Source organism: Geospiza fortis, unplaced genomic scaffold (genome assembly GCF_000277835.1).
Source record: "Geospiza fortis unplaced genomic scaffold, GeoFor_1.0 scaffold27, whole genome shotgun sequence".
Classification (NCBI taxonomy): Eukaryota; Metazoa; Chordata; class Aves; order Passeriformes; family Thraupidae; genus Geospiza; species Geospiza fortis.
In genome coordinates this window covers 6,127,450-6,152,161 of record NW_005054329.1, presented here as the reverse complement: position 1 = coordinate 6,152,161, position 24,712 = coordinate 6,127,450, and the positions used below count along the sequence as shown (strand labels likewise).

At 47.3% G+C, this 24,712-nt stretch overlaps 1 protein-coding gene across 5 annotated transcripts in view; it reads left to right on the top strand.

Moving 5' to 3' along the window:
* LOC102035001 (collagen alpha-1(XXVII) chain) overlaps window positions 1-24,712 on the top strand; it is a 146,847-nt gene that overhangs the window by 20,594 nt on the left and 101,541 nt on the right. For all 5 annotated transcript variants that reach the window (XR_004081746.1, XM_031057213.1, XM_031057210.1 and 2 more), the window contains 4 exons: window positions 7,024-7,077; window positions 15,200-15,253; window positions 20,790-20,843; window positions 22,750-22,803. Coding sequence is in view for 4 of the 5 variants with exons in the window: in XM_031057213.1 (XP_030913073.1) it covers window positions 7,024-7,077; window positions 15,200-15,253; window positions 20,790-20,843; window positions 22,750-22,803 (216 nt within the window). In the remaining variant the exon portion in view is untranslated. The remainder of the gene's footprint in view (window positions 1-7,023; window positions 7,078-15,199; window positions 15,254-20,789; window positions 20,844-22,749; window positions 22,804-24,712) is intronic.

Genomic DNA, 24,712 nt, shown 5'->3' with positions numbered 1-24,712 from the left:
GAGAAAGAGGAAAAAAAGATCAGAATGGGGATGACATGTTGAGAAGTTAATGCAGCACGTCCATGGCCAGATGAGCATGTTTGAGGGCAAAGTGCTGATAAATGTTCTGTGCCTGAGTAATTACCTGGCGCCGTCCTCGTGCTGCTGTTCCTGATGAGGTCAGTGGTGTCCCAGCCTGGCCAGGGCAGGGAATGGGCTGGGAATGTCATCTGCTGTCTGGCACACCGAGGGAAGGAGAAGGTGATTAATTAGTTTTCCCAGCTGCTGCCTGATACGAGGTCTCTCCAAGAAGATTGTCACCCTGAGGAGGGAGGTGTGGGGATGGGATCTGCCTTCTGCATGTCAAGCAGGGATTGGGCCCACCTTGGCTGTGATTTCTGGGCAGGCTGGCAGCCACTGAACCCCTCCACCTAGAGAGAAAGGACTGTTGTTCATCCTGATCATCCCAATGGCAGCCATGGTGCGAGGCAGTGATGACTCAGGCTGTGTGGTGTCTGCACTTGAGGCTTTGTGAATTCTACTAAAATAACCAATGAAATATTCTTAGCTGTGCAGAAAGGCCCCATCCAACAATAGAGGAAGGGTTTGATGGTTAGAGGAGTGTAAGCAAAGGACTGAAAGGATTTATTTAGGAATAAAATCCAGCACCCTCCATGTATTAATCTGTCCTGAAGGACCACTAGGATGCTGTGCAAAAGGGAGACACTGCATCCCACATAGAACTCAGGCAGAGCATTAATTCTTCAGGAGAACTGGATTTGCTGAGCAGCTAGAGGAGGGAGGGCAATATGTTCTTAAAAAAGAAAAACTTCTTGGGAACCATTAATAACCACAAGCATTTGGGATCTCAGCTCTATGGTTTTTTTGGAGGGGAGAAATAACAAAAGGAACACCCAGATATCGTGCGAAGTTAGTAACACAGCACTGACTCAGCAGCTGGCAAAAGTCCCTCTGGATCATCCCCACTGCCCAAAGCATCCCAGCCAGCCTTGCTCCAGAGCTCCAGGCCCTGCAGCATGACCCCAGCACGTGGCTGGAAGTAGCCTGAAACCCCTCTCAAAAAGAAAAATTCATACTGGAAAATAATATCTGTTGCAAGCATGTCAAACTCTTGAACTGAGGCTGTGATATGTGATGATTTGGGTATTTGAATCCTCCAGTGGATGCGGTGTCATTTGCTTGTCTAGACCAGCAGCAGGCTTGGCAGGGAGATTTTGGGGGGCTGCTGTAGCCTCTCCCCTGCCCACCAGCACCACCTGCCAGGTGAGGCTGTGCTAAACCCCTTCCCTGGCATGGCTGGGCTCTAGCACAGGGTACCCTAAGTCAGACCTTTCTCCTCCTGTACAAAGCTGCGATTCTGTCCCTACAGGCAAGCCTCTTGACAAGCCAAAGGTTCTTTTTAGAGCAAGAAAACCACCCCTTATGCTGAATGTGCAGGCTGGGGTCACTGAGAGGCTGTGAAGTGCTCAGGTAAGAGGAGCAGGGGGTGCTTTTCAGGGACACCCCAATATCCCAGCCAGAGGACAGGGGGGCTCACACCCTCAGTTCCAGCTGCATGGCCAGGCTGGAGGCAGTGGTGGTGCCTGGCAGGCTGCTGCTCCCCCTCCCTCCCTGTCTGTCTCCCTCTCTGCAAGGCACATGTGTTTCCAAGGTCCCCAGTCTAGACTGCTCCAGCTGCCATCCTCTGCACGAGCAGTTTGTCTTGGAGCACAGCTCCTTCCCTAAAGAAACAATCCCAGCCAATTCAATCAGTGGGCAGGGGAGAGAGGTGACTGGAAACACAGATAAAATGTATGAAGTGCCTATTTCCAGTCCTCCTCACACCAGAAAAGGATGTTTGAGCTGCCAGCCCATGATAAATTAAGGAACACACAACGTGTTGGAATATCTATTAATGAATGAGTCATATTAATAACAAAAAAAGAGAGACTGCATGCTTTGTATAATGCATGGGGAAAGTTTTATCCTTGCTCACATAATTGGATCACATTTTTTTTGGTGATTTAACCGGAAATATCCCAGAAGGGAAATCTTGCCGGCAAATGACCAAGCATCAGAGAGGTCTATTTGTGTAAAATAAAGTTAATTTTGAAGAGAGACAGTTGATTGTGCATTTGAGATAAATGAGCTGCAAAGGATCTAGGATTGTACAAGTATATACAAGTATTTTTATAAATTTTTAAATATAGAAAGTGAGTAGTAGAGTAGGTGATTCCTCTATTCCTTCCCAGCCTTTCAGGCTCCCTTCCAAGGTCTGGGATCACTCCAGTGCCCTGCAGAGCCTGTTCCTGAAATGTCTCTGCAGAAAAGTGGCTTTCATCAAGCCAGAACACTCATATTTTGCTGTGCATTGTGCTGCTGCTCTGTGAGGAACCCAGGTGTGGACAAGGACCTTTGTGTGATAGGTGTTGCACAGACCCAGAGCAAACATCTGTGCCTGGTGAGGAAATCGTTTTACAAGGCTGGCTCTGCACCAGCAGCTCAGCTCCTGCCAGAATTATGAGGGCTTTTTGTTTTTACACTGTTTGAAACCCAGACGTGTCCAAATTTTAATACGATAAGCCTGCCTTGGAGAAGAAAGTAACCAAAGCATTGGGAGTTTCCCCCCCCTAAAATTCTAGCTTTGTTTTAGGCAGTTTTTGAAGCCTGGCAATGACGGGGAGGTGAGGAGAGGTTGCCAGGCTGTTGAAAATGAGGGTTTTTCTCCTCATTTTCTATTCTCCTGAGCAGGGAATTTTGAATTCCAGTGCTGTCCCTGTAGCTGTTCAGTCCTTCCTTGCTGGTGCTTCCCAGATGTACAGGGCTGAAGGGTAGGTTTGTGGCAGTGGCCGTCTTTCCTGTAGGAATATTTCTCTTCTTGGAAGAAAACAGTTCAGGTCCTTTATCTGCAGGAGGAATGTCACTCCCTGCTCAGAACATGGTGCCAATGTGGGGAGAAGCTTTTGGTGTGTTTTCTGAACTCCTTTTTAAGTTGACTTTTACTACAGGCATTAACACCTGACAAAGAGGAGTGTTCTCTCTCCTCTCCTCAGTCCCAGCAGCATTTTGCACTTCTGAAACTGAATTTTCTGGGACACAGGAGAACTGTGCCACCAGTGGCTGGACAGAAATACATTGGGAATACCCTAAAGTAAATTTGTCCATCTCTCTGTGTGCACTGGAATATGAGCTTTAATAGTTTCCTGGGAAATCTCAGCTCTTTGCTGCCAGGCTGAGTACTCACCCCTGGGGAAACAATTACAGGAATCCTTTCCTGTCTGACCAAGTTGATTCAGCAGTCATTTCCCAATTTCCAGCACCAGTTCTTGTACTCAGTGTGCTTTAATTCAACAGCAGGTTTGGCCTTGCTGAGTTTGGAGCTCAGAAGGCACCTTGCTCCCTGCAGCACTGCTGTGGGCAGAGGAAGCAGTGAAGGGGAGTCACAGTGTGGGAGAGGCAGAGGTATAAATTAACAGCAAGAGGAAATGGCAAGATTTCCCTTATCCTCAGGGTCCCATGTATTTTCTTTTCAGACAAGTATGTTTAATTTTCCATTTGCAATTTGAAGCTCAGAGAGCTAAGATTAAAAAAACCAAAAAGTCCCTTTTGCAGCAGCAAGTTTCCCAGCAGCAGCTTAGAATAAATCCTGTGATCATTTGGTGGGGTCGGTCGTCATTGCTAATGCTACCGTGGGAAACTGAGAAGGGTTAAACTTTATTGTGGCTGCCCTGAGCTGCTTCAGGAGCTGTTCAGGCTGGTTAACAGCTCAGCTGTTTGGCTTGAGAAGAGAGAGAGTAGCTGCTGCTGCTGAGCTTCTCCTTGATCTCTGCTTTGCTTTGTGTGATAACAGGGTGGGTGTTCTCTGCCATCCGTTTGCAGAAGGAGCAGGCAAGGAGCCAGGGAGACAAGAGCTGCAGTGCCAGGGGCGGGAGCTCACCACAGGAGGCTCCATCCCTGTGATGGGAGGGCAGGGCAGAGCGCTGATACCCTCATCCCACTGCCAGCAGCAGGAAATCCTCCTGCCCTTGGAGCACTGCCCTCTGTTCCTGGGGAAATTCCCCAGGGGTGCCCTAAGGGACAGTGGAGAGGTCCCCAAAGGCTCTGACCTGAGCTGGGGGTGAGGCTGGGGCTGTGTGTGCAGGCTCACTGACAGACATCTCCTGCTCCCCCTGCACCTGAAGGGGACTGCATCCATCATCTGTGAGAAGCTGGGCCCTGACCCAGCCCTTCTCCTCTGGATGCACATTTTCCTTGAGTGAATTTCAGCATTGCTCTCCCCAGCTGTGACATGTGGGGCTCTTGTCCCTGAGCTTGAGCCTCTTGTCTGAGAGCATGGGCTGGGTGACAGAGAGGCACAGGGGAAAGGAGGCACCAGGAAGGCACAGCCCATGTCCCACCCAGCCCAGCCACCATGGAACTGAGAAATGTGACAAGTAAAAAGTGGCCTCACAGGGTGTCACTTCTCAGCACTGCCTGTGCCCATCCTGCCCCAGTCCTCTTCCACCCTCACTGGCTTCAATTTAAGTGGTCACATCCTTACATTTTGCACTTACTCTAGTGCCTGGCACCTTTGAACCACCCATCCCACCTTCCCCTTATCCCTCTTACTCCTCAAGCAAGCAAAAATGAGTCTGAAGGGATGGCAGATCAAAGCACCATGGCAGGGACTCCTGAGCTGTGTACTGCTCTGTGCTTTTCCAGCTAGAAGCCTTTCTCTCAGCTCTCTATTCCCACTCCAGTGCTGGTATTAACTCTCTCCTTATTTTTGTGTTAGCTTCAGTCTGTTCTGAGCAGCTCACATTTTTGGAGAAGGTCTTTGCTCAAGCAGCCAAGTACAATTGCAGCTGCTGCTAGCAGGAAGGTGGAAAAGGTCACCTCAATTCTGGTACATGGGGAACACCATGCTCAGACAGTTGCATCTCCTCTTTTACCTCCTCTAAGGGTGTAAATGGGGATGGGTTTTGGTGGAGGAGAGATTAAGGACTTGCATTAATTTCTGATAAACTCTTATTAAACCTGTTGCTGCCTCAGTTGCACTGGATTCGTGGTTTGATAGTTATCATCCCAACTAAAAGGGCAGGGGGATATTTTTAATAAAATCTGGGATTCTGGAGCACAATTATACATGAAGCTTAAAAAACCCCTACAATTACGTGTCTATTTGCACAGCTGTATAATTGCATTATGCACGGGGCCCTGAGCTGGCACAATGGCAGGTTAAAACACTGGGATATTGCTAAAATCAGGGTCAGCTGTATCAGTGAGGGTTGTTAATACAAAGAGCAGTAATACTGTGTTAGCCAGCAGTCTGCAGCTGGCAGAGGGGTCAGATGAAGTGTCCCACACTGGAGATTGACATGTCCAGGGCAGGCAGGGCTGGGCAGCAGCAGGGGCTCATGTGGTGACAGAGGCCCATCCCTTGTGTCACACTGAGGGACATTACCTGTTCTGGGCTGTGTAGGCTCCTTTAAAACAAACCTTTTCTTGTTATCTTCACTACAGGGATAAAAAGTTGCTATTTATTTGTTGTGCTGATAAATGAACAGCACAGAGGACACTGGGCTTTGCTTATGCCTTCCTTGACTTTTTTTTTCCTACTGTGACAAGTTTGGCTCTTAAAACAGGTACATAAGACTTTAGATAATAGACTTTTATACAACTTAATGTGCTGTTTACACGTGGGAGGGTTGGTCATATCAGGGGAATATTTATCCATTGGTTACCTGTATGGTTCAGGCAAGTTTTCTCTTTCCAAAATCTTTTCCTGGGCATGAGATTTAGGGTAGGGATCTCCTGGGTCGATTTTTTCCTTACTGAATCATGTCCTTGATGACTCCTGGGAGCTGCACTAGAGATCTTGAGCTTTTTTGTTCCTGCTCATGGGCATCACTAGCCTGAGCAGCTCTGAGCAGCAGGGCCAGCCTGGCAGGGAGGAGATCCCAGAGAGATCACCCAGCGGGAAGGGAGCAAGGCCAGAATGTGGCCATGGGGCTCATCCTGCCCCTGCTCCATGCCCTGCACCTTCATCCCTGTGGAATGCTGTTCCTGGGACCTGCCATGCAGGCAGAGAGCTCAGGCTGCCTTCCAAACACCCCTCACAGGCTGCTCTGGATGTGTCTCCACCGAATGCAATGGAAACTTGTCTTTTGTAGCAAGCTACCAGAATATAAATCCTCTGGGAGACACTTTAATCAGCAGTTACTCTTGTCAGACGTGTTTGGCTTGGGGGAAAAATAAGTTTTGAGGAGTTACTAGGAGTTGCAGATGGCTCTCCAGAAATCTGAATTCTCCATCCCATTGAAAAAAAAAAGAATAAATAGATGAACAAATTCAAAGGAGTTCAAACCTCATTTGTTAAGTATTTTTTCCTAACCTGTTTCAGATCAGTGCACAGCTGGGCTCCTGATATCTCCACTTTGTTCCTCCCTCTTACAAGATCCCCACTACTCTGGCGTGTATGACCTGACCTTTCCTTTGCTACAGAACCGTATTTAAGAATTTCCAACATTGACACCAATTTTATTACATTTTATAACCTGCTGCTCTGAAATATGAAGTGCTGGGGTTGCACATAATCACAGATTTTGTTGTAACTCATGTAGGAACCTCCAACACCAAGAGCTGCACGTGTCCATCTGACAGAGATTAGAACACACAATGTGCTTCCCTTGCCAAGGTGCTAACACAGAGCAGGAAAATCCAAAGCTGGACACACTTGTGTTACCCCTGTGGCACAGCACAGGTCCAGGAGAGGGGAAGCACGAGGCACAGCTGTGATCCTGGGAATGCAGGCTGCAGCAGGAAGATGGGGATGCTCTGTCTCTGCTCTCTGGAAATACGTGCTCCTGCAGATGTTTTTGTGCGTGGCTTTTTATCCCTTTATAGCAATAGCATAAGCTGAAGGGAAGTTTTGGCTGTGATGCTGTAATTGGCCCTTCTCCCCTGGTCTTCTCCAAATTACTGTGTTATGGGTCTCTGTGAAGCAATGTCAGGAGCACCATTCTGATACAGAACCATCACTAATACCTGTTTTTGTTTTTCTAGGGCCCACCAGGTCTGCCAGGCTTACCAGGACCCCCTGGCAAGAGAGGTTCTCGAGTAAGTGCTTTAAAAAACTCCTTCTATTTGTATTTGAATCTGCCTGTGCTGTTGTTCCAAGGGCTGCTGTAGCTCCTGTGGCTGAGTGATGATTTCTTCAGGATCCTCTCTGTTGAGCTCTGGTCTCCTTCTCTCTCATTCCCTGCTGGAGGTTTTCACACTGGTGTTTTGCAGCCTCCCTGAGCTAAGGTTTGGCATCAGCAAAGGCTGGGGATGGATGTTTCCAAATGGCTGTCAGAAGAATGAGATCTGTCTGCCTCATTTTGTTTCCAGTATCTGTTCCTCCTTGCGAGCTGAATATTAGCTGAATATTAGCTTTGGCTGCTTTTTGTACTCCCCTTCCCCCTCCCCAGCTTCACAAATTGTTTAGTTCAAGGTCCTTCATTGGTGGGACCAAGGTCCAGGACCAAGGACTCAGCACACACAGAGATGAGGGGTTTTTGTTCCCCAGACCTGCTCTCTGACTCCTTTTCAAGCTCTAAAGCAGAATGCCTTATCAGCTCAGGAATTCGCAATGGCTCTCGCAGAATTTCTTCCTCACCAAAAAGAAATTCTGCTGCAGATATTTGAACACTGAGTGCTGTGCTGAGGAAACATCTGGAGCTGAGTGCTGCAGCTAGCTGTGAGAAAAGCAGAAAAGCCTCCTGCTCTGGCCCAGCTCTCCCAGGGCTGGGCAGTGTGCCTGACCTGGATGCGGTGCAGTGCTGGCACTGCTCTCCTGGCAGCTTGGGGCTGCTTTCCTGGGAGCACAGGGCTGTCCACAGGGTGCAGCCATGGAGCCCCTTCCTCAGCACTGCTGTGGGCTGGGAATCCAGAGGTGTGAGTGTCTGAGGCTGGAGGAAGGGAATATTTGGATCTGTGATGCAGGCAGCATCCTGGCCTGGCAGCAGAGGGAGATTTCCTCACACATACTTGGCTGAGCCTCAAGCCCCGTGTAATGTCTTTAAAGAGCAAGCAAGAGGCTGAGCTGGGAGGCTCTCAGGCATTCCCCCAGGACACTTGTAACACTCCTGTGAGATCTCACAGTGACCAGCAAAAACAAACTCATCTCCTTTCTCCAACAGTGAAATGCAGCTCTGCAGGACCCCTGGAGCCTGGGCCTGTGGGAAACAAAAGCTGATTTGGGCTGTAAGTGAGGGGGTTAGGCAGCACCAGGCCTGTTTTTTAGTGAAACATCAGCCCTGATATCTTCTTCACAAGTGTCCAAGCAGCTCCCACATCAGTAGATTGCCCAGAGTTTGCATTTCTTGGCATCCCCATGAGAGCTGGAAGTTGGTTCCTACCCCAGCTCATTGATTATGAGGGGTGTTTGCTGTTACTTCTGGCAATCCTGTGGTTTGCAAACTAAACTCCAGGTCTGGAGTCCCAGCTGCATCCCCTGCCTGCTGTATGAGTGACCAAATTTCAGCTCCACATCCCAATTCCACTTGAGTTTCTTCTGAAGGAAATAGCATCATGGAAGCTGTGTCATAATTGTCTGTTATTCCCCAGCTGTGGCGTGCTCCATCCTATATTTAAGATGATCCTCTGAAAGACAATAAGCAACAGAGGGTTTCTGAGCTCAGCCCCTGCCAGAGGTGCTGAGAATTGGTGCAGGAAAGAGTTCCCAGTTAGGAAGTGTCCAGCACAGCTGAGCCTGGCCTGGCTCAGACCCCTTCAGAGAGGCTGTGCTAATTTTGGGAGGGGGCAGAAGGGTCACTCTGTGAATGTCTGGCGCTGGAAACAGGACTGTTCTGTGCCTCAATTGTTTTGGCTTTGGGCAGTGTTTCTCCTGGTAATTTTTTCTTGTGTCTCTTTGGGATTTAGGGATTTCGTTGGAAAGTGAAGCTGCCAGGAACTGAGACAGGCTTAGGGGAATTCTTGCATCTTTTGCTTTTGTAGTGCTTGAAAAACTTAAAAATAAACGTGCAACATTGCAGGGGTCGTGTTCTACCTCTCCTAACCTGATCCTCCAAAAAAGCAGCTGCAGAGTTCCTGCACCAGCCCATGGATAAGCCATGAGTATCCCATCAGGTACAGCCCAAGTTTGGAGCTCCACAGGAGAGGTGAACATTGCAGTGCTGGATGCAGAGGAAAGGAAGGATCTTTCTGTCCCCAATGCAATTTTTGGCCTAATGCATGAGATTAATTGCCCTTGTATAACTTCTGTGTTATTAATGCTTATACAGCTGCCTGGCACATCTGAAAATCCAGTAGCAGCATTTGACTTGTGACTTTCCGTAGTGTGAATTTGCCTCATGCTGATGTGTAGGGCAGAATTTCCACCCCATATTGTCTCCTCCCTTTGTTCCCTCCATATTGGTGAGGGTAAAATGAAATCTCTGGTCAGCCTTTGCCTTGAGAGTGAGCCTGTGGTGGGTGAGAGTCTGTCAGGAAATCTGGCTGCTCCATGGATCTGTCTCCTGGTTTTCAGCAGATGAGTATCACCAGACCTGCCTGTGTAGTCTGAGGGTGGCTCTTCCATGTAGGTAATGCCACCTGCTTTGCAAAAACACACCCCAGCCTCTGTGACAGCATGGAACACATTCTGACTGGGACATGTCTCAGCATCCAAGAGCAATCCAAGGCAGGGTAGCAGAATGGATAGTGGGGTAGTCTTGTTGAAAATTACAGTTTCTCCATTTTTAAAAGCCAATCCCCATTTCAGAAGCATGGAATTAATTGCACACCCTATCACTCCAGCAGCAGGGGCCCACTGAGACAGATTCAGGCTATTCCCGTGCTCTCCTCTCTGCAGCTATGAAAGCAAATTTTCATTTTCATAACAAGTGAAAACTGGGTGTTTCTTCTTCTCATTATTTCCTGAGGGACTCCAAGAGAAATGAGTTAAAAATTGCAATGGGAATGGCTAATAACAGGCTTATAACACTATCCCAGGAGTGGCTAATAACACTATCTCAGGAGCTCTCCAGTCTGCAGAGATATTGCTGTGCTGCCATGTGTGCTCTCCAGGAAGGGTTTCTCTGTCTCTATCCAGCTGGTTTTCAGGATGGTTTTCAGCTTTCATGTCTGCATTAAAGAATTTGAGATATAAGGTCTGTCCACACTGTTTGTTCTTGGATAAATGTGCTGTGTGCCTGATCAGGTGTCTGTGTAAGGTCTGAGGGAATGGCAGTGTTAGCAATGAAGGATTTCCCCAGCTTTGTATGATGTGAAATGCCAGGCAGCTCACAGGACACCTTTTCCATGGTGGAAAGTGTGAGTGGTGGCACTGAGTGACACCCCCAGTTCTGTACAAGCCATGGGTGTTAAGCTTTTTGCATTTCTCCATCAGGGTCTCCCAGGGAGGCAGAGGCTGGGGCTGGGATTTTCTCTCAGGGATGTGCCAGCAAGCTCTGCAAGGAGCTGTCAGCGAAGGGCTCCCACTGGAGCAATCATTCCTTCACCACTGCAGCTTGTTCCTGCCTCACTGCAGGCTCTGGGAGCTTCACCCAGGGCTGTCTGCATGAGGGGCTTTGCACAGCACATCTGCATTGAACAGCACATCTGCATTGAACAGCACATCTGCATCCACCACAAGCTGGGGCTCGTTCCACTGGTTTGGTTTGACCAGCAAAGTACCCACGGTTTGAGGGGGTCTGAGTGACACTTGGTCTCAAACCCTGCCCTCCAGATGAGGCTGTGCAAATCCCACTTACCTGGTTTGCCTCTGCATGAAGGAAACAACAATTCTGAGGCACATGCCGGACAGGAGTGCAGCTCATGGGATGGATTGGGCTGAAAAGGACCCTAAAGATCATCTTGTTCTAACCTGACATCATGGGCAGGGAACCTTCCTCTAGACCAGGCTGCTCCAAGCCCTGTCCAGCCTGGCCTTGGTTATTTGCTCAGCCCCCAGGACAGCAAGAAAAGAGCAACAGTCAGACTTTCCAAAGCACTTAAAGAATTCAGGAATTCACTTTAATAATCCAGGTCCCACTGGTAGTCACTCCCTCTCCAACAGGTGGGCAAACACAGGTACAAGAAGTGTTCCATCCCTGTCCACACAGAGGCAGAATCAGCAATAAAAAGCCTGAGGTGCTGTAATTGCTCTTGGTTTATTTAAACTCAGAAACTCAGAAATCCAAATGGGTTTGGGTGAAGGGAACACACGTTCACTCCCTGATGCTTCAGGATGCATTTGCCATCCTCCTGTGAACCACAGCAGCTTGAAAGACTGGGAGGTCCCAGTGTAACATGTCCCTGTTACATTTGGTCTGTGCTTGGAAAAAATCTCCCTTGCCTTCAAAATGCAGGGCTTCCCTCCTGAAACAAGCAGCTCAGTCAGCTGGGGAGATTCCCCAGTATCCTCATGCCATTAGGAAGATTTTCCAATTTCTGAAAAGTGTTTAAAGAAACAGTTTGCTTGGCTTCACTTCAAATATTTAGCTCTTTTTCAGCAAGCCAGAGGTCACAGTGGGATCTGTAGGTCAGAAGCAGAAAAAGTTGCTTTACACAGTGAAACCCCAAGACTTAATGAGTTTCAAATGAGTGGTCATTCCTCTGACTGGAGCTCTTTAGCATTTAGCAGGAGCTGGGAGGATTTTTTTCCCCTTCCTTGTGAATGCTGGAGGGTTTGGGGGGGAGCTATGCACAGTTACACTTTTGTTAATTTTTGTAGGCTGGGAACCACGAGGCATAAAAGGGCTTCTGTGAGCAGGGTCCCATCTCCAGGCACCCCCAAGCCCTGCTGGGTGGCTCAGTGTCCTTCTCAAGCAGCATCATTCACACAGAAGGCATTCCAGGGAGAAGGGAAACCCCTCCTGCCTTGGAGAACACATCCAGGGATTGTTCTGCTCTCCGTGCCACGGAGCAGCCTGGGGCTGCTGCTGTCCCATGGTCACATTTTCCATGCAGTTTCTGGTACAAGGCTTGGAAGCTTCCAGATGCAAGCCTGCTGCTGCTAGGTTGGATTGTTTCAGCAGATATAGGAAGCTAAAGTGGGTGGGGAAATGAGCAAATGTGACACGTGCAGTGGGATTTTTTCATTTAGTGGTCTCAGCGCTGTCCTACCCTGTGTGCAGATAAGAGGAGCAAAACTGATGTATTGATGATAAATATATTTGGGAGAATACAAATTTCTAGGTGGGAGTGGTAAATTGAATTAATTAATGCAATAGAGCAATTAACTGCTGCTGACAGCTCCTGAGGCAGCTGCTATCCTGCACCTTTTGTTACTCAGCCCATCTAACTGTGCCACACAGCATCCTCCTCCTCTGCCAAGAATGTGGGTGGAATCCCAAATTCAGGACTCACCATGTTGGAACACATCAAGATCAATTATTTTTTACAATTTTTAGGATTGCTGGCAGACTACACCCTTTTCTCTCCAGAGCTGCCAGAGCAGCTTCAGATGTCTAACACAAGCCCCAGAACTGGTCACAGCAGTTTCCTTCATGCCAGACTGGACTTCCCACTATCATTTCATCACCAGGATGGTGGCCAGTTCCACTAGGGTAAAACCACATCAGTCTTTAGGGACAGGATGAGTCCCTGACCTTCCTTTGCCTGGATTACACTGGATGCACTCTGTCAGACTCATTGAACTCGGTGCTGAAGGCTCTGTTTTAGCTCAAGAGTCTCTGTTTTCATAATCACACTTTTAATCACTAGAAACTGTGACTGGATTCTTCCTCCTCTCTCTCCCCTCCTTCTGCTTGAGGCTTTTTAGGATTTTGTATTTGAAGGGTTCCCAGATGAAGGCAGGAATGAAGAATCTGACTCCATGTTCTTAGAGGGCTAATTTATTATTTTATGATACTATATTATATTAAAGAAATACTATACTAAACGATATTAAAGAATACAGAAAGGATACAGACAGAAGGCTAAAAAGATAATAATGAAAACTCCTGACTCTTTCCAGAGCCTTGACACAGCTTGGCCATGATTGGCCAAGAGTCAAAACAATTCACATGAAACCAATGAAACAATCACCTGTGGGTAAACAATGTCTAAACACATTCTAATGCAGCAAAACACAGGAGAAGCAATGAGATAATTATTGTTTTCCTTTTTCTCTGAGGCTTCTCAGCTTCCCAGGAGAAGAATCCTGGGCGAAGGGATTTTTCCAGAAAATGTGACGGTGACATTGGGATTTTGTTCCTGTGCTTTGGTTTGCTCTGAAAGAACTTGCACCAGATTTTGCTGGGGGTGTGATTAGTCTCTCATCCAGGAGCTCTGGATTGGCAGCTGATCTTCCCACAATCCAGGTTTCCTCTGGAATCCATCACTTTCATCTGGGGGTCACAGCGCACCGAGCTGCTCCCCGACACTGCTGAGAGCCTGCCCTGGGCTGTGCTGGAGCACAAACTTCAGATGATTGCTCTGCTGTGGGCTTTGGGCCAAGCTGCCTCACTCCAAAGCTGAATTACAGCTGAATTCCCTCCTCAAATCCAGCAGCAGGCTGGATTTATGAACCCTATTCAGAGCTACCTCGATTATTGCTTGTGTGTAAAAGCTTTTTAGGAACTCATCTTTTATAGAGACTTTGCTGGCCTGATTTCTGTCACTTATTATTCATTATCCTGCATATTTGAGACTGGAAAGGCTTGGGCTGAAGCATTTTTGCCACCACAGACTTGTTGAATTACCTTAAGCAGCACATTCAGTCTCTGTTTCAGTGTTCCATCCAATAAGGTGGGCAGGTGATTCCACAGTTTGCTGGGAAGATTAATTTATTTAAAACTCCTCAGCATCCAGGTTCTCTGGCTCCAGCAGCTGTATGGGTTTTCAAATAATAAGGTGATACTCAAACATTTTAATTTTAATTAAAGCTCTTTCAGTTTCACTGGAAATTCACAGACGTGCTAAACAAGAATTTCAGGTGAAAATTTAGAAGGAAATTAAGAATGGGGCAATAAATGTATTTGGGTTCAGCTTGAAAATTTGGAAGGAATTTAAGAATGGGATGTTAATTTGGGTAAAAACTGCCATTTGAAAAGTTCAGTCCCAGTCTTTTAATTAAACAGCGTCTTGCAGCAGAGCAGCATGTTGTGAAACAGCACTGAGCATTCAGCAACTGAATGTTCCACAAGATGCAATTTAAAAAGGCATTATTTTCTATTAAAATGCAGTAAAAATAAAACTGACTAGAGATCAGTGCACTGATGTTTCTTTAAGAGGACAGCAAGGGCACTGAACTTGGCTCCAGTGAAATGTTTAACTGCAGTGATTTTCCTTGGAAATCAGACCCTCAAGATTTTGGCCCCAAAATGCTCATTGGAAATCCTACAGCTTGCTGAGAAAGTGCCTGAGTGGGTTTTTATCCCCTTGCCTGTGCTGCCCTAACTTGAGGGTACATAAAGACCTCCTCATGGCAGGGTAGAGCCCTCACACGTTCTTGGCAGAATTCTTGGAGTTGAATTTTCAGGTTGTTTCATCTCCCAGGAACGTGCTCAAGAGGACTTAGAATTGTTATTACCCTGCCTGAAAGGTTAGCAGATCTTCTGTGCTGTGTATAACCCAGGCATAAACTATTCTTAGCTGCTTATTCCAGATAACTCCTTAAATAGGCCTTGGAAAATATGCAGGGTGCTTTTAAAATACGATGTAAAAGGAGATACTGGTGTGTGTGATTTGAGGTAGATACTCTGGCAGTGTCACTGGCTTGTGAGAACTAAGGAAAAATATAGATTTAACTATGTCAAATATGGATTTTAAAAGTTTACAGGATGTACTGCTATTCCCACTGTTTTGCTGTCTGATTACCCATTTTCTTTCCAATCTCCAAAACCCCAAAGTGCTGAAAAATTTTCCTTCAGTAATTACTTCTGTTCTCTTCAATCCTGAGCAAAAACCAAGTTGTTAACACCCCCCCACACTTCCTCTCCCCTCTGCCTGCCTCCATCCCCTTCTGCTGGGCTCCTCCCAGAGCCTGGACTCCCCTGACCCGTGGAATGTTTGGTTTACCCGAATTATCTCGGTGTCATGACACGTCCTGTGGTGGCAGACACACATCCACAGAGCCTGCTGGGAGCCCACAGCTGAGTTTCCCTCTGTGGGTGCCAGGGAGGGTCCCAGTGCCACCATTCCCTGCCAGGGCACCCCAGGGCTCTGTAAGTCTGGCACAGCACTGCTCCAGCATTCATGCAGATCCCACCGTCTCCTTTTGACTCTGTTTTGTGTTTGTTGTGTGTTTTAGGGTCCCCCAGGCCCCCATGGAAACCCTGGCTCACCTGGCCCCCCAGGACTGAAAGTAAGTATGAACTGGTGTGAGGAACTTTCACCTTCCCGTCCCACAGGACATCCTGGGGGAAGGACAGCTTCCTTTTCTCCTGCTCTGGACAAAAGGACAGCAGCTGAAGCCGTTCCTCCCTCCCTCCTGCTGTCCCAGGGGCTCTCCAGCAGCACAGCTGAGCCTTTTCCTGTGCCCAGAGAGACCCTGCTCTGTGCCCCCAGCCTTGCTTCTCCTCAATTTCAAAACTGCCAAATTAGGATCCTGCTTAAGCTGTGCCTGTGCCAGGCACAAACTGCTGTGTCAGACAAGGGCAGTGGAATCCTTGCTCCAGAGCTCCAGCAGCTCAGAATTCCTTTGCTTTCTCATTTTTTTCCTCTGGATTTTGCAGTTCCTCTGAGTCTGGACAGTGGCAGGAGTGAGTGGCAGCACCCAGCATCTTCCTCTGCCTTCCTCCTCCTGAAACTCCTCCCTCTGTCCTTCCCTCCCCAGAGTTTCTGGGAACTCTGAACTCCCCCAGTCCTCCCAAAGTGATCTCATGGCTTCCCTCTAGACACCCTCAGCTCTCCCAGGAGGGCTCAGAGCCTCTTGCAGTGCCAGGGGCCCTGTGCTTTGTGCTTTTCTCCTGCACACACAAGTTCCCTCCGGGTGGGAGTCCCCCCCTGCAGCTGCACCCTCTCCCTTTGCCTGGGATTGAGTACAGATGTGGCTCTGGAGGGGTCCTAACCCTGCAGTGTGCAGCAAAACCCTTCCAAAAGGTGTTTTAAATCCCAGCTCATTCCGTGTTTAAGGGTTTGTGTTACTGAAAGACTGAAGTTCCTGGAAAACTGGTTTGGATTGCTTTGGTGTGATTGTTTACAAAGGAATAGGTTTATATTTTATAACATCTGTGTTGGACTAAAGAACAATGGAGCTTGGAGAGGCAATATTGAACAGGGATTTTCAGTACCAGGGAGCTGTAGGACATCTCAGCCAAACAGAGAAAGGTGTGAGCAATAGTTCTGTCTTTTCATGATCTCATCAGTAGGCAGAGATGTTATGAGCACTATTGATGCTCTGGGAAAAAGATTCTGGAAACTTGGCATACTGCCTCTACGTGATTAAAAATTAGGCACTGGAGACATGCTGGTGAACAGCAGCTGGTTTAAATTCCACATACAGCCTGAAAAGTGAGCCTGTAAAAGTTCTACATCTTAGTGCTCTGCATTTATTCTCCATCAATGACTTCCAGATCACACTTGTTGAGTTTTATAAGTCAAATCAAACTTCTTTTATCTAACTTCCAGCCCTGCAAATCCAGCCTGGTCCAAGCTGTAGACTCAGGCTAAGTTTCTATTCTACAAATTGGTTTTTTTTTAAGACTTCTAGCCTAATGACTCGTCAGAAATCATCATTTGGCTGTAAAGCTCTCTTCAGTTGGTCGCCTAATAGAAATTAAGTCTTTCTGTAAGCATTTTTCCTCCATCTCAATGCACAGTCTGGCAGCAGGAAGTCTCAGTGGATGGAGAGCTGTAAGTCTGCAGCAGAGATCTGGTCTCATCAGGCTCTGTGATGTATTTTAGTTTTGTCCAGCCACCATTTGCAGGATTGTTCTGCTCGTGGTGCTTTGTCAAAAGGAGTATTAGGTTTGCAATGGGATGTGAGAGCTGGAGCTCAGCCCAAGCCATGGTGAAGGTTCACCTCTAGCAGGGAGAGCCTGGTGAGCCGTGGTTACATCATCTCTGCCTCAGAAATGCTCTTTGGAAGGTGTGGATCAGATGCCAGAGTTTTGACTCCCCTCCTCCCCTTCAATTCTCTGGTGTTACAGCAGTCCCAGAAAATGGACGTTGCCCCAAAAAGTGATTTTTCACCCCTTATGTTTTAATTGCCTGCACCTGGGACCTGATTTCTTCATCATCAAAGAATGGTTTGGGTTGGAACCTGAGAGTTCATCTCATTATGGGCAGGGACATCCTCCCCTAGACCAGGTCACAGAGCTCCATCCAACCTGGCCTTGGCCACTTTCAGAGATGGGAACCTTCTTGACAGACCCAGCACATGGCAGAAATTCTGGATTTGTGAAAGCTCAGCCTGCACAGCAGGGCAAAGCAGCTCCAAGTGGAACTTCTCTTGCTGAGAGGCTGCTGGGCTTGGTCTGGCTTAGATAGCAGTTAAACCCACACAAAACAACCAATCTAAGAAAGGAAACTGAAGTTTCGCAGATAGATACAGCTTGGAAACCATGACTAACACCAAGTCATTGTCACTTAAGAAGGGACCCAGGAGCATAACATTTATCAGCTGAATGAGCAGGGCCCTTGTGAGGTCAGGCAGCTCTGTGCAAGGGCTGTGGAGTGGCACTGCAGCCTCTGGGTGTTTTCCTGTGTCTCCTGCCTGGCTGCAGGGCTTTGGTTGTGTTTCTGCATTTCACAGTCAGCCCTGTGCAGAGCCCAGTTTATCCTCACCCCTGGAGCTGAGCACTTGTAATTCCCAGGGCTTAGGGAGCTGATCTTGTGCACAGAGCTGTTTGTAGCTGTTGAGCCAAAATCCTGCTGATCTGCTTGGGCATGGTTCCACTGACCCCATGGCATTGCACCTGCTTGTACCACCTGGGAGTTCAGCCTGTGGTGCTCAGCTCAGCAATTCCTGATGTCAAACTGCTTAAAGGGCGATTCTTGCCACTTCCTGCATTCTGCTTGTTGTCCCTGGCAGTTGTAAAATCGCTGTTGCATCTTTTTGGCAGAGACTGATTATTGCAGATAACCTCTGCAACAGCTGCAGCCACAGGCTGGGCTGGGGCTGTCACCTGAAAGCTGCTGGGGGACAGGAGGAGTGGTTTTGCTTTGTCTTGTAGCTCTCAGGATGCCCTAAAAGCATTTGGGATGAGGCAGATGGTCAGACAAGGTGTGTTTTCAAAAGCCATTGCAAGTTTGGTTTGCATTTCTCACCTGGAGGCTTTTGGCATCAGGTATTAGGATGGTTTGCTGCCCTGGATAAATCTCTTCTTAAAGCACTTAAAAAATATTGTATTTTCAGTTTAGTGAATGCTTTTTCTCTCCAAGGTAGCTCATCAGTTTGGCTCACTGATAATTAAAATAGTATTAGTGGGATTGCAAAACTGAGATGTCTAAGTTGCACAGCTCTAGACTGTGCAATTCCCAGAAGAAAACATTTTTTTTCCTTTCCAAGAGGAAGATGTTCTCAGTAAGTTAGGATGGGAAAGAGAGAAACTTGTGGGAAAGGTGTTGTGGCCTGGCTTGGACAAGATTTAGGTTAATTCCCCCGTTGTCATTGCTGTGTAAGAAGACTGAAGCAATTAATCCACAATTTCAGCCCTCACATCCAGCTGGTGCCATTGCTGATTGATCTTGGGGACATGTGATCCTGCTCGTGGCTGAGCTCTGCACCTGTGTGATGGGCTCAGCAGGGCTGAACACGGAGCCAGTGCAAGGCAGAGACCTGGCTAATGTGATCTGCAGCTTCCCAGGGGAAAACACAAGCTCTTTTCCACGTCTCAAAGTCACTGCATGGAGCATATGGGAAGATTTAGGGAAAGTGGTGGGTGTCTACCTGCTGCAGCAAATGAATTTTGCAGAGCAGAAATGAACACTCAGGGATCCCAAGGGCTGCTCTAATCTGTTCCCAGCAGTGCCAGCACCCACTGACTGCTCTGAAGCTCAGGGAGTGGGAGAATTGCCCTGATAACAGCTGCATGCAAAGCAAGATTATCTGCATGACTTCATTTACTGTTTGGAAAGCTGGAGCCTTCATTGAGAATTTGTGCAGATACATCTGCCTTGAATCAGCAGTGCTCCCTACAGTCCAGAGCCAAGCAGTCTCACTCCTGAGTCTCACAGCCTGTGGTGGATGCTGGAGGAGGAGCAGAATGGGGGGGTTTACACTCTGGGCGAGGTGGGAAGTACACGTGGAATGCACTCCCAGTGAGGCTGTGACCAGAGCTCTGTGCTGCTCATGAGAAATGCCAGTTTATACCCATTATTTCTCAGGGCTTTAGCTGCTCAGAGTGACCCTGAGATACATCAGAAAGTCTCTTTTCCCAGCCTGGCACTCAAAGAAGGAGTCAGAACTCTTCAGTTCTCACTCTCAAGGTTGTTTATTGTATCTTATCTATAAAATTCTTTCTCCTGACCTGCCGAGGTCCATTTAGCAGGACAGACAGAGGCACACTGCCTGCTCCCAGGGCAGTATTATCTTTTTATACTAAAAACTACATGTACAATATTTACAATAATTCCCAATACCTATCACCTATGTTAGACAGTGAGCTTCTACTCTAAACCAATTCCAAAGTGCCAACATCACAGCAGAAGATGGAGGCCAAGAAGAAGAAGGAGAAAGGCTGGACACACCCAGATTCCTCCATCTTGCCCCCTGAACCCCCATTCTAAAAACCCCAAAAATCAATTTTTCACCCCATGAAAGACAAATTATTTTTCTGCTTAGACTTTTGTGGCTTGCAGATCCTCATATAAGGTTGGTAACTTGCTCCATTGGTCATAATCAAAATCACAGAGGTCTTGGGCTCTGTGCCAGGGTCTCTGAGCCCCCTGGCAGGGGTCCTGGCTGTCCTGAACAGCCAGAGGGATGTCCTGAATCCTGACAACTATTGCTCCTTTCTGGGTCTCCCCTCCAAGCCTTCACTTGACAGCCATTAGTTCACCCTCCCAGATGTCCTGTGCTGATGGGCACACAGAGGTTGTGGCTTGTTTATGATTCATGGGTGTTAAATAGTGACTGACCCTGGGATACCCATCCTAGCTATGCCAGAAGAGATGTTCTGTGTGCTGAGCTGTACCTATCCCCTACCCAAAGAACCTGGCACTCTTCAATCTCTTCTAGATTCTCCTACTTGCATCTCTCCCTGTTGGGTGCTCACAGTACCTTTCCACCTCTTGAAAAGTGGGATTTCCAAAGGAATCTGCTGGAATTAGATGATCAAATGCTGCTGAGATTCCAGCCTGTGTTTGTCAGAAGATCACAGCCTCAAACTGTAATTTCCCTCGTCACGGTTGTTAAGGAGGAAAATAAGGAATACTGCCACTTAAGGTCAAGTGCTGCTTTCTGCCAGCCTGGGAGCCTCACAATTGCTCTGCCTGTTGGGGGTGTCTAATTAATACAACTTTCTCTGCAGCCTCATCTGTTCCTCACAGTTAAAAAAGCAACAGCATCTAGTGAGTTGTCGAGAGGGACGGTTCAGCCCCAGTAATAGGCTTGGTAATTATTTTTGTGATGGTAGCTGTAGACAAGGAAGGAATTGCAGCTGTCTGGTCTAATAAGTATCAAAAGTCCTGACATTGCTTTCTTCCAGTTATCCTTTCTTTAGCCAATTGAATACTGTCAACTACTATTTAAAACTCAACTCTTTAGCAGCAGCAATCACTCACCAAATCCACCCCCAGCACAACAGCTATTCCAGGCCACTTTAATACATTTGGGATGTCAGGGAAGACTGGGATAAAACAAAATGTTTTTCTAATTTGGAGGCTTGGTGGAAGCAGAACCACATCTGTGGGCTGGGCCCTTGGGTTATGTCACTAATTTAAGTTTTTCATTTCAGGGTCAGAAAGGTGATCCTGGGCTGTCACCTGGAAAAGCTCGCAATGGGCAGAAGGTGAGATGTCACCCCGAGGCCATGGTGGGCTTCCAGAACTGTGCACACACACACAGGGGGTCTGTATGCAGCCACCAGCACCCCAGCTGCTGAGGACTGGGAAATAAGGCTTAGATCTTGGATTCAGGACTGAAGAGAGGTAGCTCTCAATGATCACAGTGCACTGAGGTGCCACCTGGCCACCAGTTTATCCACTTTATCCACAATCTGCAGCCCAGCTGAAGTCCCTGCTGCCACAGGCACGTGGCTGCTTCAGCCAAGTGTTTCAAGTAGCACATCTGAGATACAGCCACACTCTGGGCATGCAGCTGCAGCAAGAGGCAATCCCGGGGTAAGGAATAAAACCTTGGAGGCCAAGGAAAGGATGTTCTTGCTCAGGAGATGAGGAACAGGGGTTTGCCTCATGCTGCAGCCCCATCAGGGTAGAGGTTTCTTGGTGGAGGCTTCTAAGGGATGGACCTTGCTGACAGGTTTCCACCAAGGGCTGCTCAAACCAACACAAAGCTCCCAGCTGGGAAGGAAAGCTGCTTTCTGGGTTTAACAGTTTTTGAGGATCAGAGTTCTGCTAATGCCTTTCAATAAGTTACAACTCCCATTTTTGCTGTTTCACAGCTGAGTAATTTTTACTGAGGCAACAAGCCCTCACAGAATTCTAGAAATGAACAGTAGGGCAATCAGGGCTCCACATCACCTACCTCAATTACCTCTTTCAGTGATGCCTGCACAATCATTGGTTACTCAAGTCCAGGGCAGAAGCCTGGTTCTCTTCCTCTCACCATAAGTCTTGCTATAATTGCACAGCTCATTGAAAGCAGCAGCCATGAGGAGCCTGGGCTCTTCATTTGACACTAGATGCCCTCATAAAGCACAGTGAGGCCACACAACTGCAGGATGGAAGGCAATGCTAGAAAACATTCAGAAGGCTAAGACTGAAATGATGCTTATAACTTAAGGCCATGAGATATCTTCTGAAATTTCTGGTACACTATATTGGAGTGGCATCACTTGGAAATCATCGACCTGCAGGGTCTGGAACTGTTTTCTTGAAGACAATGCTTGGTGTAAAAAAGGGAGAGACCCAGATGACCTTTAGCTTGTGTTAACGAGGCTTTATCCCTGATAGCAGCAATAGGAATAAGGAATTTCCAGCAGGAGTTTGGAGTGATGCCTAATTTTCAAGCTAGATACTGGAAATCTGTTGATTTTCAGTAAGAAGGCACTCCAGGGTTTTTTGATCCTGGTCAGAGGAGGCCAAGTGGGCTCACACAGCCAGTCTGGGTGTTGGAGAGGTCTCACAGCAACGCGCTCACCCGTTCTGTGATGCTTTGGGTTTGCCAGCTGGGATGTGATGCAATCCCTTTTCAGAAGCACAGGCCACTGAGCAAACCCTCCCACCAGCAGCCTGCAAAGGTTCAGTCCATGTCAGACAGACAGGTTAAATAATTATACCACCAGCACCATCCCAACGGGAGCCATGGGCTGAGCCAGTGCAGTAGCAGAGTGTGAGAGCAAATCACAGGATTTGGCAGCAGGTACCTGTTGTTCTTATTGCATTTAAACTCTAAAATTTCCTTGCCTTGGCGATTTCAATGCCTATTGAAAGGCGAATGAAGCATGTGACTGAATGAGATCATTGAGGGGAAAAAAAGCACATTCATTCTGCTTGCAAAGAGCTGGACTCCAGCAGCAGCTGCCATTAATTAACTGGGGTTATTATTTATATGAGCCACTTAATAGAGATGTTGTTTAAATCTACTCTTCTTATCCACTCAGGTTTTGAAGAGTTGTGATTAGAACCAGAAATATCAATAGCTGGGGGCTGGTGTCAGCAAAATAATTGTGGTAACTCCAGTAGGCATAGGGAAAATGTTGCTGCAAACTAATTGAACTTGCTTGCTTCCTACAGGGAGATGTGGGCTTACCTGGTTTAACTGGGTTCCCTGGACCACCTGGTAGAAAGGTAAGAGTGTTCTTTTCTAGTGAATCAGATCAGTAATTTTATTTTAAAATTTTCTTCTATAACTCTGCCTGAAAAATTTAATTTAAAGACCCGGGATCCTTAGAGCCTTATGCCTCTGAGATGGGCTGAAGCAGCTGCTGAAGACTGTGTTAGAGTATGAAATGAAATTCTGGGTACAGAACTCTGTTCCTTCTTTGTATTCCTCATCCCTCTGCACCCTGACACTGGGTGCTCCTCAGCAAGCTCAGTTTAGGCCTCGTGCAGCCAGTGCATTTCTAAAGGGATCTGCAACCAACAGCAATACTCAAAACATGGATTCAGAACAGTGCTGGCATCCCAAGGAAACCACAGCTGTCTATCCTGGTAAAGCACATTTCAAGAACATATCTGTGTTCCTTCCCTCTTTATTTTGCTTGGAGATTGTCAGCACTGTTCAGGTTTTGCTTTATTTGCTTCCATATTGATGCTTCAACACCATTAACATCCCAAACATATTCATGCCTAGAAAAGGGTATGTAGGGATAAATCACAAGCTCCATCCCTGTTTTCCTGAGGCAGCAGGGTGTGTTTCTATCCATGCATTCAAGCCTTCACAGCAATACCTGAGCCATCCATACCTGGAGCTCAGATCTTTCATATATCAAGGACATTTCAGCTGAGTTTCCAGCTCCAGGCTGTGTTGGTAGGTTGGTTTCTTTTTTTGGGAAGCTGGGCCTGTTGCAGGGAGCTGAGTGGGGCTCAGTGGCCATAACTCCCTCTCCCAGCAAGCCAATACTGCCACAGCTAACCTGAACAGTTAAAATCAGCATCTTGTTTCCATCACTTCATCAGTCAATGGGCCATTGACCATACACTGTTGCTCAGGTCAATTAGCTGCACACAAACACCTCCTCTGGTATGTTTTAAGACTCCAAAGAGAGAGAGAAGGTGTGGAGGAGGCTGAAAGGAGCCCTCCCTCTCCACCATTATTTGTTGTATGCTTCATACTAGAACCAAATTGCCAAGAGGAGGGGCTGAGTTTATTTTTCTACTCCAAGGCTGGTCATGCTTGGGGTGCTGTGTGGAGTAGGAGCAATTGAGTGATTAATTATAGATCTTTTGCTGTCACAAACAAGTTCTAACTAATAGGGTGCAAAGAATACCATTTTCCTGGTGTAACAGCTCATAAAACAAAACCTTGTGGTTACGATCAGCAAAATGCAATGTCAGGAGTGCAAGAACTCATAGTGGAAAAAGCAGAGAAGGAATAGGAGATTGAACAAACATTCCCAAGTCCAGCACATGGCCTTCACATCTGATCTTAACTCCCCCAGGACAGGGTAAAAGCAGGGATATGCTTCTGTTTCTTCAAGTAATGAACAAGTTGGATGTTGAAATTTTTCCTTTGGTGCAGCTTAAAAACACCTCCCAGTAGCACTAGTCTGGCAGTGGGTTTGGTGTAACCTGGCTTTTATTAGCATCTTGCATTAAGAAAAAATTTACAGCTGTTGGAGAAATGTTTGGAAAATTCTTTTTTTTTTTTTTTTCAATCTGGGTTGCCTGCTGGCATTGTCCCAGTGAAAATACACTGCTGCTTGGCTGAGGGTGGGCAACATATCTTGGCTACTGGAAAACAGCAATGCCTTGGAAGTGGACATCCCTCCTCTCACTCCATGGAAGTGCTGCAAAAAGGGCTCTGAGGGCTTTGATCAGAGAATACCACGTAGAAACCTTCAAATGGATAAAATATTTCACCAGAAGAAACAAAATGCATTTCCCACTAAATGAAACCACTGTCTCAGCAGCGTGAGCTGGAGCCACAACCAGCAGTGTGTGGTTTTGGACAGTGTGGCTCAGTCCTCAGTGCCTGCCTTGGGAATGCTGACAGACTTGGATTGGGCTTGCAGGATTGGAAAGGCTGATCTCAGAG